Source organism: Dermacentor silvarum, chromosome 2 (assembly GCF_013339745.2).
Source record: "Dermacentor silvarum isolate Dsil-2018 chromosome 2, BIME_Dsil_1.4, whole genome shotgun sequence".
Lineage (NCBI taxonomy): Eukaryota > Metazoa > Arthropoda > Arachnida > Ixodida > Ixodidae > Dermacentor > Dermacentor silvarum.
Genome location: NC_051155.1, coordinates 194,769,031 through 194,782,169, shown reverse-complemented (window position 1 = coordinate 194,782,169; position 13,139 = coordinate 194,769,031). Strand labels below are relative to the sequence as shown.

The window sequence follows — 13,139 nt, the reverse complement described above, 5'->3', positions numbered from 1 at the left end:
AAACGTGGGAAATTTGAATTGAATTCAGCAAAACCTCCATTGCATCCAACATGGGAGGAGTGAGAGGGAAGGGGAAGAGCGTGAGGGGTGGGAGGGGGGAGACGAGAGCGTGACCTCGAAAGACGACATATATATCTTTCGACGTCATTTGCAGCGAAGCACGCAGAATTTCAACGTCATTTGCAGCGAAGCACGCAGATATGCGGTCAACTTTTTAAAAATTTGTTTACATGATGCAGATGGCCCAGGCAAAAAGCAAAAAATTTGCTTGTAGGAAACTTCAGCCACTCTTGTACGCACAAATGCTCGACTGGCAGCGGACGTCCCGAGTTTGGTTTATCCAACATCCTGGTCAATAAGCTCTACAGTAAGTAATGTAGAAAATAATTCACTTTATCCGGGTTTGTTATATTCGGGTTCGACTGTATCTTGTATTAGAATACAGTCGAACCCAGATATATTGAATCTGAAGGGGATCACAAAATAGTTCAATATATAGGTGTATTTTGATATATAAAATAAATTTTATACAAAAATTTTCAAGGGGATTTTACTGCTGTTCGTTATACACAATAATTTGTTATATGTGGGTTCGATATATCCGGGCTCGACTGTATGTCCGTTTTGAATATATTATATTTCCCAAACTCCATACTTGCTAAGTCCGATTTCTTTACATGCAAGAAGAGTATACTAGTATAGTTCCTACAACTTAAGTGTCAGTACGCCACTCAAGAGCAACGGAAAGTTTATTAACTCTAGTAACAGTGTTTGGAGATTTACTTGTCTTGCCCACACTCGCATAGTGCTGTTGACTATTCCATTCATGCTATATCCTGTACATTATTACATAGACGGTGTGACAGATAATGCATACAGCACTAATGCAGGTGAAATCAACTGCACATTGTTATCAGTCATGTGGCAGATTTTCTACGCCAGTATTCTTGTTCTTCTGACCAGCCAGCATATAATACACTAGAACCTCATTCATACATTCTGGAAAAAAGCTCAAGAAAAACCATATTAACTGGAAAAACATACATACGAAGTCACTAAAAAATTTGGCAGACTCAAATGTAGTTGACATCTATGTAATTTCACCATTGTGCCAATTGTTGTAGCACAACAATGTCGACGCATGCCAAGCTGGTGGGGCGCGAGCGGCCTGATACGCGCATTGCCACTTTTACGGCATCAGCAAGCTTACATCAAATATAGCCTAGGTCAGCAGATTCTTTGAGCGGAACATCTTGTGGGAAGTTTTGAGGCTCCCATGTGGCACAAATCGTTGTGACATATGGCACTGACACGTGTTGAGCTGATGGGGCCCAAGCAACCCGAGACGCACATTGTCGTTTACCTATTGCGTAGTGTTTTAAGATGGGAGACCGAAACGAAATCGAGCTGGTGGGCGACACCAAAATACGATGCCTACGATGCCACCAGAGCGAAACATTGTGCTCATTTCTTGCCGCTGCAGGAGGGAACAGCAGCGTGTTTGGGTTATCACCTATTAAAAGTGTGCAATACACTTCTACAGTAAAACCTCATTAATACTGTTACGTTGCAGAAGCCACATATAAAGATGTATTTAGAATATTTACAAGAAATGCAACAATGTACAAACAAGATGGCTGTTGAGACTGATTTCCCCTCGACACATCAAATCATTTTCTTCTGACTTTGGGGCCACTCTTGGTTGCACCGTAACATAACCCCCACATGTAAAGGCGCCAGCTATAATGGAGGTAAACTTGCGGCAAAGTAAGGCTTCAGCCGAGACACGTGCACGTCAGTGGGGATACGCGAGTCCAGTGGAGCGATCTCTTAGTTAACGTCGCCAAGCTGCAGCAATATCGTGTAGGGCCCAGTGTAGCTTGGCAGCAGCTTTTTAGACAAGCCGATGCGGCAACATGGCCTCCATAGTAGGACAATGGAGCCAGGGACAAAATGAATGTCTCGATGTCGGCTGTCCTACCGGATCTTCTGCATGGCCCCTCACTCAGTGAGCTGGGAGCCGGCAATCTGGCATGTCATGCCCGTGCGCAAATGTCTTGAGCATATTCAATGGGAGTGTGCATCGAGGAAGGAAACAGTGTGTCAAAGGGCAAAGTAGGGTGGTGGCCGAACAGAAAGTAAAAGGGAGAAAAGCCAGCGGTCTCGTGACAGGACAAATTGTAAGCAAAGGTCACGAAGGTCAACGCGTTGTCCAAATCACTGTGATCATCAAAAACGTTCACAGACAGCATTTCTGTCAACGTGCGATTGAACCACGTGAGTCCGTACGTTTGCGGGTGGTAGGCAGTGGAAAGCTCGTGCTCGGCAGAACAGGAACGAAGTAAGTCTTCAACAACTCGGGACAAGAAGTGCGGCCGCGATCAGTGAGGAGCTGCCGGGGTGTACCGTGATGGTGGATGATGTCATGTAAAAGGAAATCCACTAGCTCAGTTGCACAGCTTGCGGGCAAAGTGTGCATGATCGGGTGGTGTAATCAGTCGCGACAATGACCCACTTATTGCCAGATTTTGGCATCGGAAAACGGCCGAGAAGATCAAGACCGATGCAAAATAATGGTTCTGAGGACACATCGAAGGAATTAGTGCGTCCAGAGAACAGCACAGCAGGTTTCTTGCAGCGCTGGCAGAGCGCACAGGTGCAACGTAGCGGCGCACGGAGCGGTACAGACCTGGCCAGTAGAAGCTGCACCGTACGTGGTCGTAAGTATGAGAAACTCCGAGGCGGCCTGCAGTAGGTGCGTCATGCAACTGCTCAAGAACTGATGTCCGGAGATGGCGTGGTACAAAGAGTGAAAGTTATGGTCCTTCAGGGTGTAAGCTGCGATGGTAGAGAACGCCGTCACGGAGTACGAACATTCCGAATGTCTAGAATTGAGATGACCGATCAGAAGACGTAAACCATCATCACGCCGTTGTTCAGTGCGAATGTCACGCAGATCAGAAATGGCCAGCACGCAAGCGTCGGTGTTATGTGCATCATATTCGGACGATCCACAGGATGACAGGAGAGGCAGTCAGCATACTGGCGCAAGTGGCCTGACTTGTATAAGACAACAAATGAATATTTTTGGAGCCATAGAGCTTATCTACCCAATCGTCCAGTGGGGTCTTTTAAGTGACGAGAGCCACCACAAGGCGTGGTGATCAGTAACCACGGAAAATGTGTGGCCGTACAAGTAGGGGCAGAATTTGGCTACTGCCCAAACTAACGCCAGGCACTCCCGTTCAGTAACTGAAAAATTCCTCTTGGCGGGTAAAAGGAGGCAGCTGGCGTATCCGTGTGGCATCCGTGTGAAGTTCAGTGGCGGCAGATGGATCATAATGAGCCAGCAATGGGGGAGCTGTTAGCAAGTGTATGAGGGCGGAGAAGGCTTTGGTTTGAGCAGGGCCCCATGTGAGTGCAACATCCTTCTTAGGTAAGCCAGTGAGTGGGCAAGCTGTGTCGGCGAAATTCTTGATGACACGACGGAAATATGAGCATAGTCCAACAAAGCTTCTTACGTCTGCGGTAGAAGATGGAACAGGAAAGTTCTGGACAGCACAAATCTTGTACAGGTTGGTTTGATCGCCAGCAGCATTGACGAGATGGCCAAGACCAGTAATTTGACAACGTCCAAAGTGGCACTTGGATGAGTTCAATTCAGGCCGGCGCATCAGAAAACAGCAAGAATGGCCAACAGACAATGACTCGCAAAAGTTGGTGAAAAGACTATCACAACGTCTAGATAACACAGACATGTAGACCATTTATAGCTCCAAAGTAAGGAGTCAATCATTATTTCTAAGGTTGCCGGGGCATTACAAAGGCTGAAGAGTATAACCTTGAATTGGTAGAGGCCATCAGGTGTGACAAAGGCAGTTTTCTCACGGTACGTGTCGTCTACTGAGATTTGCCAATAGCCTGACTGAAGGTCTATGAACGAGAAGTTCTTGGCTACATGCAAGCAGTCCAAAGCGTCATCAATATGCAGCAAGGGGTAGACATTCTTGCGCATGATTTTATTGAAGTGCCAGTAATTGACACAAAAGTGTCAACTGCTGTTCTTTTTGACAAAGACAACAGGGGACGCTCGCGGACTGGAAGATAGCTCAATAACGCCCTTAGTCAACACCTTATCAACTTCTCATTGTATCACTTGTCGTTTGGCATGGGAAACACAGTACAGACGATGGTGTCTCCAGTGTAAATACGATGTGCGACCACCTATGTCTGGGTCAAAAATCTCGCGCTAAGTTTACAAGAGACGGCGGATGTCAACAGCTTGTGCAGGAAGAAGGTCAGGTGCAATCATCTTACTAAGTCGTCTGTGGATGGAGTAGGTGAATTGGAGGTTCCTGTAGAGGGCGGCGGAATTGCTGCGTCAAAAGCCAATATCTCGCAATCGTTGACAGGCAAGATGTCGCCCAAATACATGCCTCTGGGAACAATTTGAGTCGGGCAGTTAAAATTAAGGAGAGGGAGCGAAGTCTGATAGCCTGTAACAGTGAGCACGGTATGGGGAACGGCCAAATTCCTTTCAAGCAGTATGTCAGTAGTGGGACAAAGCACGTATGGAAACGTATATGGAAATGACATTAAAGTGATGCATGTAGTGGCTTGAGGCAACAGGCGGATGTCTTCAGCACAGCATAACCGTGGCTGTGTGACTGGTGGACTATAGCAGCCGTGGGGTAGCTCAAGCTGAATGACACTAGACGCGCAGTCAAAGAGGGCTGAATGGAACAATAAAAAGTCTAAGCCGAGTATAACATTGTAAAGGCATTGTTCCAAAATGACCAACAACACAGTGGTTAGGCGCCCCATCATGCCAATGCGAGCAATGCACATACCAAGTACGGTAGGCGTTCCTCCACCGCCGACGTGGAGGGTGCATGATAGAGCGGGTGTGAGGACTTCGTTCAGCCGTCGGCGCAATTGAGCCCTCATTATGGATATGTGTGCACCAGTGTCAATAAGTGTTAGGACACTGATGCCATCGACAACAACATCCATCAAGTTCTGGTTGGTCGGCAAAGTGATCAGAGGGTCTTGTGGTCGAGTCGTTAATGCAGCGTCACCTCCAGCAGCTGCATCGCTTAGTTTTCCATAAACGGGCGTCGAGGCTGCATCAGGGACAGTGGACGGCGAGCCTCCGGCGATAGGGACCACAGACGAGGAGCTGGTGGCGAACAGGACTGGTGACGTCGGAATGACGACGAGGGACTGTTCCAAGCAGCATGAGCATCATTGTTTGGCTGCTGTGCTTCAAATGGAAGCTGGTAACGACGCGGGCTCTGATCGGGGCGATAATAACTGGTGAATGGTGGTCGCTGAGGGGAGGAGACACTACAGTTGTTACAATGACGAGCAACATGACCGATACGCCGGCAGGCAAAACAGATTGGCCGATCGTCTGCGGTTCGCCACTCAGCTGGATTTCAGTAGTGTGCAGGATACCCCTGACCATTGGATGGGCAAGGAGCATTAGACAACTGTGAAGCAACAACGGTGCATAGAGAATGAACTTCAAGATTAGCGAGTTCTTCACGAACTATTTCCTGCACAAATGGTACTGTAGGCATGTTGTTCAGATAGCTGGGGTGGGAAAGAAAAGCTGCGGGAGCCATGGCTTCAAGTTCCCACCGTACTATCCACGTCAGGTCGTCTGATGATGATGGTCGTTGCATTCATAGCCTGTCGTCACAAGAGGATGTCGCAGCTGTGTTCAGCAGACGTGCGAACGGCGTTGCAATGTGGCGGCTCTTGGCCTGCTCAAAACGTTGACACTCTTTTATAATTTCCTGCACTGTCTCACAATTTTTGCATATGAGCAGGTTGAAAGCATCGTCAGCTAACCACTTCAGTACATATCCATCCTTGTCTGACTCGGCCATATCGCTGTTGGCCTTACGGCACAGAGCCAGCACGTCCTGGGTGTAAGACACATATGATTCTGTGGACATTTGGAAGCGGGTCGCTAGTTCTTTCTTTGCGGCGCTTTTCCGCCCCGCGGGACAGACAAACAAGTCCCTCAGCTTCTGCTTTAACGTGTCCCAGTCGTTAAGCTCTTCCTCGTGGTTATCATACCACACATTCGGCGTGCCTTGTAGGTAGAACACAAGTTAGCCAATGTAATCGTCGGATCCCATTTGTTGTGGGCACTTACGTGCTCATATGTGGCGATCCAATTTTCCACGTAGAGATGGTCGGTGCTGCAGAACGTTCCTGGATCCCGCGGCTGAGCCAGGACAACCATCGGGGTTGTAGGCTTTGATGTGGGCTGCGCCATTTCAGGTCCCGTTTTGTCCATCATGTTGTCCAGACCGAGGTGTCGACCACTGCAGAGCTCTGGTGTTGTCTCTCGTGGGTACCCCGCACATCTCACTAATTTGTTACGTTGCGGAAGTCACATATAAAGATGTATTTGCAACATTTACGAGAAAGGCAACTATGGACAAACAAGATGGCTGTCGAGACCGATTGCACCTCGACACATCAAATCGTCTTCTTCTGAATTTGGCGCCACTCTTGGTTGCGCCGTAACAATACACTGAAGTAATATAAGCTTAATAAGTAATTCTGGTTTAAATATAGTCGTGATAAATCCCCCGCCCTGTCGTTACTGAACCTAATGTATTGGCTGACCACTAAGCCGTAGTCGCTTGGCAACTAAGGCTTCATCATCATCAGCCTATATTTATGTCCACTGCAGGACGAAGGCCTCTCCCTGTGATCTCCAATTACCCCTGTCTTGCGCTAGCTGATTCCAACTTGCGCCTGCGAATTTCCTAACTTCATCACTCCACCTAATTTTCTGCTGTCCTCGACTGTGCTTCTCTTGGTCTCCATTCTGTAACCCTAATGGTCCACCGGTTATCCATCCTACGCATTACATGGCCTGCCCAGCTCCACTTTTTCCGCTTAATGTCAACTAGCATATCAGCTACCTCCGTTTGTTTTCTGATCCACACCACTCTCTTCCTGTGTCTTAACATTAGGCCTAACATTTTCGTTCCATCGCTCTTTGTACGATCCTTAACTTGTTCTCGAGCTTTTTTGTTGACCTCCAAGTTTCTGCACTATATGTTAGCACGGGTAAAGTGCAATGATTGTACACTTTTCTTTTCAACGACGGTGGTAATCTCTCAGTCAGGATTTGGTAATGTCTGCCGTATGCACTCCCCCCCCCCCCCCAGCCCAATTTTATTCTTCTATAAATTTCTTTCTCATGATCAGGGTCCCCTGTGAGTAATTGACCTAGATAAACGTACTCCTTTACACTCTAGAGGCTGACTGGCAATCCGGAATTCTTGTTCACTTGCCAGGCTATTGAACATTATCTTTGTCTTCTGCATAAGGCTTAGCGGTCAGCAAATACATTAAATAACTGGATACAACGAAGCTATCAAATAACTTCGTTATATCTGATATTCGTCATTTGCATATATTTGTTGCGTGCTGATATTAGCAAGAAAAGTTCCATACTGACCTTTGTTACATCTTGCAATTCACTATATCCGTTTGTTATATCAAGCTTCAAGTGTAAAGGTTTTTGCCTCTGGCAACTGTTGCCAAATGCGTTAGTCCATGCATGCTGTGCAAAAGTGTAAATACAATAGCTACATACCACTTCCATGTTTTAGCAAAATACAAAATGTTGTTGTCTGTGCATTCAGAGCAAACAAAAGGTAAAAACTTGCGTGTTTGCTGATGTCTTCAAGGAAGTGTTATCAGTATCTCTCATTATAGTCAATTACAGTAGAACACAAAGTGACTACAGTCATGTCAGATGTGAGCCATCTGGAGAATGAATGAACCTTTATTGTGGTGGTGATAGTAGAGTTGGATGATTAGCATGTGTCTTTGTCTCTTGTGTGGTGATATTAGTGCTCGCAGGTGTGCCATTACCCCTCACCTCTTGTAGCCCATTTCCAACTTCCTTTGGTGTCTCTTCTTTCTTGGCAGGTGGCTCCTTGATCACGTTTTGATTTGTCTCAGGTGCTGCTGTCTTTTGGCTGGCAGAGCTGTGCCAGGAAAATCAAGATAGAAAAAAAAATCACAGTCTGTTTTGCAGCCGACAAGAGGTCCACAAGGCATGAATGAAATTTCCTATGCCGAAGTGTGCCGTCAACCAAAGTCAGACTGTCACAGCTGAACTCTCTGAGCTAACTTAGGTGGAACAATGTAGTACTTTCCAGTGGGCAAGAGCAGTGCGGGCAATCTACAGGGAGCGCAGTAAGCATAAAGCATGTTTATTTGCCCAGCCACTATGGCGAGATTTCTCAAGCTGTGCTCGCAAGAAACTCCAGGGTTACATGGACTGTTTCTGTGGGTTCCACAGGTGGCTAATGCAATGCACGTGATCATCTGTCCTGGTACTATCTTTATGTACATAACGCATGTCCCTCGCTCGCCGAAATTTCCAGACTATAAGTACACGTCGTGAATGCTTTGGAAAGTGCATAACCTTCTCAGGCGCCAAAATATTTTGTTCAGTGAAAGTATAGTTTGAGCACATTTCCTGCATCTTCAGAATTATGAAAAACATACAGCTGAAGAACAGATGAACTTTCAATGCTCCAGTGCGTTTTGTCAAGATTACAAAACGTGGATGCCATGCAAGTACTCTCTAAAGGAATGTCTGACATGAGAACATCACCTACTTTGTGCCTAGCACAGTTGGAATGAACGTGTTCAGCCCCTTGTAAAATAAGCCTGATGTAAAACATTGCGAAAAAAAATTGAACTGAAGCGGCTAAGTGATTACAAATTGACACAGAGAGCAAACACCCAGCTGTCTAGTTTCCAACTCATTTCACTGAAACACTCGACATATTAAGACTTGCAGCACAGTTTAAGTGTTTGAAGACGTATCCAGCATGTTTTAAATATTATTTACAGTTGGGCTTTTAGCTGTTGATGCACTATCTTGGCATGTACATTTGTGCACACAATGCCTGATAGGTTTAATGTAACTGGGTGGCTAAGAGTTCTCCACAATCTCCAAAAGTGAATAAGTCAAAAAAATTCCTGGGCTGCTAACACGGTTTGCTCGAAGTTTCTATGGTTGATTGCATTGCGCAAATGCTTTAATAGAAAAGCACAAACATCTCTAGCTAACAGCTGGGGATTGTGTTATGACCGCAAATCGGCTAGCTGACATTCAGACTTTAGTGCTGACCTAAGGTTGACTCCCCCCCAAAAGAAAGAGAGAAAAAGAATGCACTTGAACTGAATATTTTTGCGTTGGGAGCAGCAGGTGTAAGTCACAAAGTTCATTGAAGCACGACAGCAATATACAGTACTTGAACTATTCACATCTTGCAATATCGCACATGACTGGAGACATGAGGATTGTTTGTCAATCCTCGCTCACATCTTCCCCTAAGTTACACAGCAACAGAAAAGGATGAACTTACTGTGCACCAGCTGCGGCAGCTGCTTTTGTTTCAGCATCCCTGACAGCTGCCTTCAGTGCATCAACTTCACTGGTGAGCTTTGCTAGCGACACTGTTGTTAGAAATATATAAAGAAAAATTACATACTTTAAAACTACAACCACCAACACTTCCCTTTACACACAATTCATCAATGTTACAATTTGTTGCCTGCTATGCGCCTTTCTTCTGTCTCATCTGCTTGTGTTGCAGTACTTCCCTTTCAATGTGCAATGTATCAGTTGTCACACAAGACTACTTTTGTTTTATCAGTCACAACCGACTTGCTGAACGCAACAAAACATAAATAACAAACATAGAGCCGATAAGCATAACTCCCTAGAAGCCAGAACTTAGCTTACATGGTAAAATAAAAAGGGCAACAATTGAGGCACGTTCATAATGCAGGCTTTATATCAGGATCATTGATCAATGAATATAGAATTCAGCCCAATGCAACATTTGAATGCTTTGAAGATAAGCTTCAGGAATAATAAACACCAAGCAATCGCTTACTTTCTTTCTCAGATAACTTTGAAGAAGTCTCGTTCAACCTTTGCAGGCATCCAGTCTGAAACAAGTAGATGAAAGATGCATGCAATATCAGCCTCTTGCAAGACCATTATAAAAGGTATTGTTCTTCCCAGGTCTCATATAGAATATTTAAAGGATTGAATAGACACTTTTAAAAGTGTCCCTGGCTCCACCCCCCCCTGGTTTGATAAGACATTATACGGAATTCCACACGGGAATTTCGCATAATGACAGTATTATTCTGTATAACTTCCGGCACAAACAAGATATACAGCCTCATACTGCTTCAATCTACAAACTCATACTAGTACCATATTTTTTTTTTTTTTTGGACACCTCTATACTCCTGGCTCACATACATGAGCATGTGGGATTGATGGCACTATACCCTGTTTCATACTTAGCAATGCCACGGAAGCTATGCAAGTAGTGTGGTCGTAGAAGCCTCACTCTGCACCTTTCACAGTGCAGTTGTTTTTTGATCTGCAATGATTTCAACAGAATAAAAATGTCACATATTACCACTACAACTTTTGGACAGGGACATGAAGTTATGTCAAATCACAGATTATTTGTGCACCTTTGCACTCCTTGTGTGCAACACACTATGCTTTGGTCGCGAGCACAAGTGATGTGCTGTGGCTGCTGATCACAGAAACGAGTCGTTCAGCTCGCATGGTGGTAGACAGGTTCAGACCTGTGATGTCTTCCATGTAATAATTACATCATACTTTGCAACATAAAAGTATGAGACTTAATGCCACATCGAATTACATGGCACACACCTACACTCTTATTTCATACTTGATGCACTACTTTTTAGCCACGAATGCGAGCCGTGAGAAAAGACTCTCTAACCTCTGTAGTGTTGCCTGCTATGTATGAAGAGGAGTATACATTCCCCCCTCACTTCATCTTCGACCACACCTCCATATACGTTAGTTGTGTCAATCTTGTTCCTTGTAGAACTTCCAGTAGGTCTATTTTGATCTGCTAGACACTACATAACAATGACTGGCATTAAATATAAGTACAAGAACAAGTGCCTAGCATAAGTTTGATAATTTTTTTACTGCAATGTACATGTCCATAACGATTAGGCTGAGTACAATCATCAGCACGCTTGTCTAGAGCGCTCGAACGCTGTGCTTTTGGATGCACGGGCACCATCTACCGATACTGCCTGGTTAGAGATAGCTTGCATCTCAGCATATGCAGCCACACTGATGGCACTGTGTTAACCTTTTATGCCTTACCAGTTACCGAGGCTCCAACAGCTGCAATCACCTGTGATTACTGGTGAAAGTGTTGTAGGATCAGGGAGCAAAAGCAAAGATAACACGTAGCAAAACGTTCAGAGAAGCACGCTTCAAAGCATGTCACCTCAGCAGCCCTACGGCACCTTCACTGGCAATCGCAGAAGCAATGGTAACTGGCAAGATGAAAAATATTAGGGCAATTCCATCAGTGTGGCGGTGCATGCCAGATGCAAGCCATCTAGAATCAGGTGTTATCGGTAGACAGCACTAGTGCAGCCCAAAGCATGGTATTCAAGCGCTCTAGACAAGCGTGCTGATGACTGTACATGAGAATTACTATTGAATAAGCATTACTGAACGAATCACATGTTGTATTAGACAAATTGATAATCCTTAAAACTGAACTGTTCTGCACACCAGAAATGTGCAATACTTTGCATACCAGATTAAACAAGTTCATCCCTATAACTCCACTGTTTGACATACTGTAAATGTGCAAAGCCCATTTCTAGTCACCTCCTCACCCAAGTGTTACAGCCTATAAAGTGTGGACGCCAACAAGGTTTGTAGTTATATTAGTCACGTCTAGCCATGTGTAGAGAACTGTCGCAAGAAGACCCAGGATCCAACACAACAAGTGCAAGGAAGACAGGTACGCGAGTGCTACGTGTGCGGCTAACCATATTTTAAAAGATGCAGCTTAAGCTCACACTGCCATCACAGTTTCCTTGTGGAGAGAATTAACCCAGCAGCGCTTCAAACATGAGCGCCAACTGATGAGAGTACTAGTTCATGAAGATTAGCGCTGAACTACAAAACAGGGGAAGGAAATGCCACTGGTCCCGCAACTTCCCACTATCTATAATGCTCCTGCACATGAACAGCATTTAGTTAGGCGTAATTAGTGTCAAAGTTACTCGATTTAAAATGCAACAGATGACTCCCCGCGTGGCTAGTTAATGTGCGTCACTAGACGAACTTCGAAACGGTCGGAGTAGCTACAGCACGTCCCCCAGCTTCGGCAGCGTCACGCATGATGGAAAGAAGCAGATGGTCAGCTCCGACTCGCACGAAATGGCAGATGGAAAATATGCACACGCGACTGTTTCCTCGCACAGACAGCTGCAGCTGCCGCACACGACGTGCGCTGTGTGCACATTGGCATTTACGTAAAATGGGGAGTCGCAAGCTCCAAGTCGAGTCTTACAGCTGTCGATACGACCCAAAGCGGTATCAATAAATAACGAACGACAGAGAGCTAGACACACGGAATTACATAAGCAAAATGTGGGCTGGTAACGAAGCGCCAGTACCCGGCAACCACAACACAACTCAAAGCACTTGCGTACCAGCGCCTTCGCAGCTGTGTCGGCTTCACGAGACTTCGTCATCAGCTCGTCCTCTTTCTTGCGAAGCGCGGCCTCAACGGCAGCTCTGTCTTGCTCTTTCTGCAATAGCTGCTTATCCCTCTCGTCTAGTGACTTGGAGTTGTCCTCGAGCGTCTTCTTGAGCTCGTCGTAGCGGGTCTCCAGCGATTCGCGCTTTTCTGCCACGGCCCTCAGTCGCTCTTGCAAGTCCCGGTATTGCACCTCCAAGGCACTGTACTGTGACGACAGGTTGTAGTAGCAGAAGCCGATGAGCACAAGACCGATCAACAGTGCGGCAAGCAAGAAAGGCGGCGCTCGTCCGCCGTAGTGCGGCCGCAGGGCACCGCGGTTGCTCCCGTTTGACTTCATCACAGGGCCAGTAGTGTTCAGATTACAGCGCTGCTTTGGTCGAACTGCGATGAAAGCTGACTCTAAATGAATTTCAACAATTTCGACCCATAATTGCACAATGACGCCACTAGCCAAGTCCCACGGTCTGACAGATCACGGAGAGGCGGCCGTAGAAAATGCGGACGTAAATA

The 13,139-nt window shown here is 45.8% G+C and overlaps 1 protein-coding gene across 5 annotated transcripts in view; it reads right to left on the bottom strand.

The window, feature by feature from the left end:
- Positions 1–13,139, bottom strand: part of LOC119442375 (uncharacterized) — a 27,679-nt gene extending 14,540 nt beyond the window's left edge. For 4 of the 5 annotated variants that reach the window (XM_049662099.1, XM_049662100.1, XM_049662101.1 and 1 more), the window contains exons 1-4: positions 12,580–13,139; positions 9,954–10,008; positions 9,420–9,510; positions 7,916–8,024 (exon numbers count right to left, since the gene is read on the bottom strand). In XM_049662099.1, coding sequence (XP_049518056.1) covers positions 7,916–8,024; positions 9,420–9,510; positions 9,954–10,008; positions 12,580–12,966 — 642 coding nt within the window. In that variant the 5' untranslated portion in view covers positions 12,967–13,139. Of the gene's footprint in view, positions 1–7,785; positions 8,025–9,419; positions 9,511–9,953; positions 10,009–12,579 lie in introns of those variants that run through there. The other variant, XM_037707230.2, reaches the window with a different exon arrangement.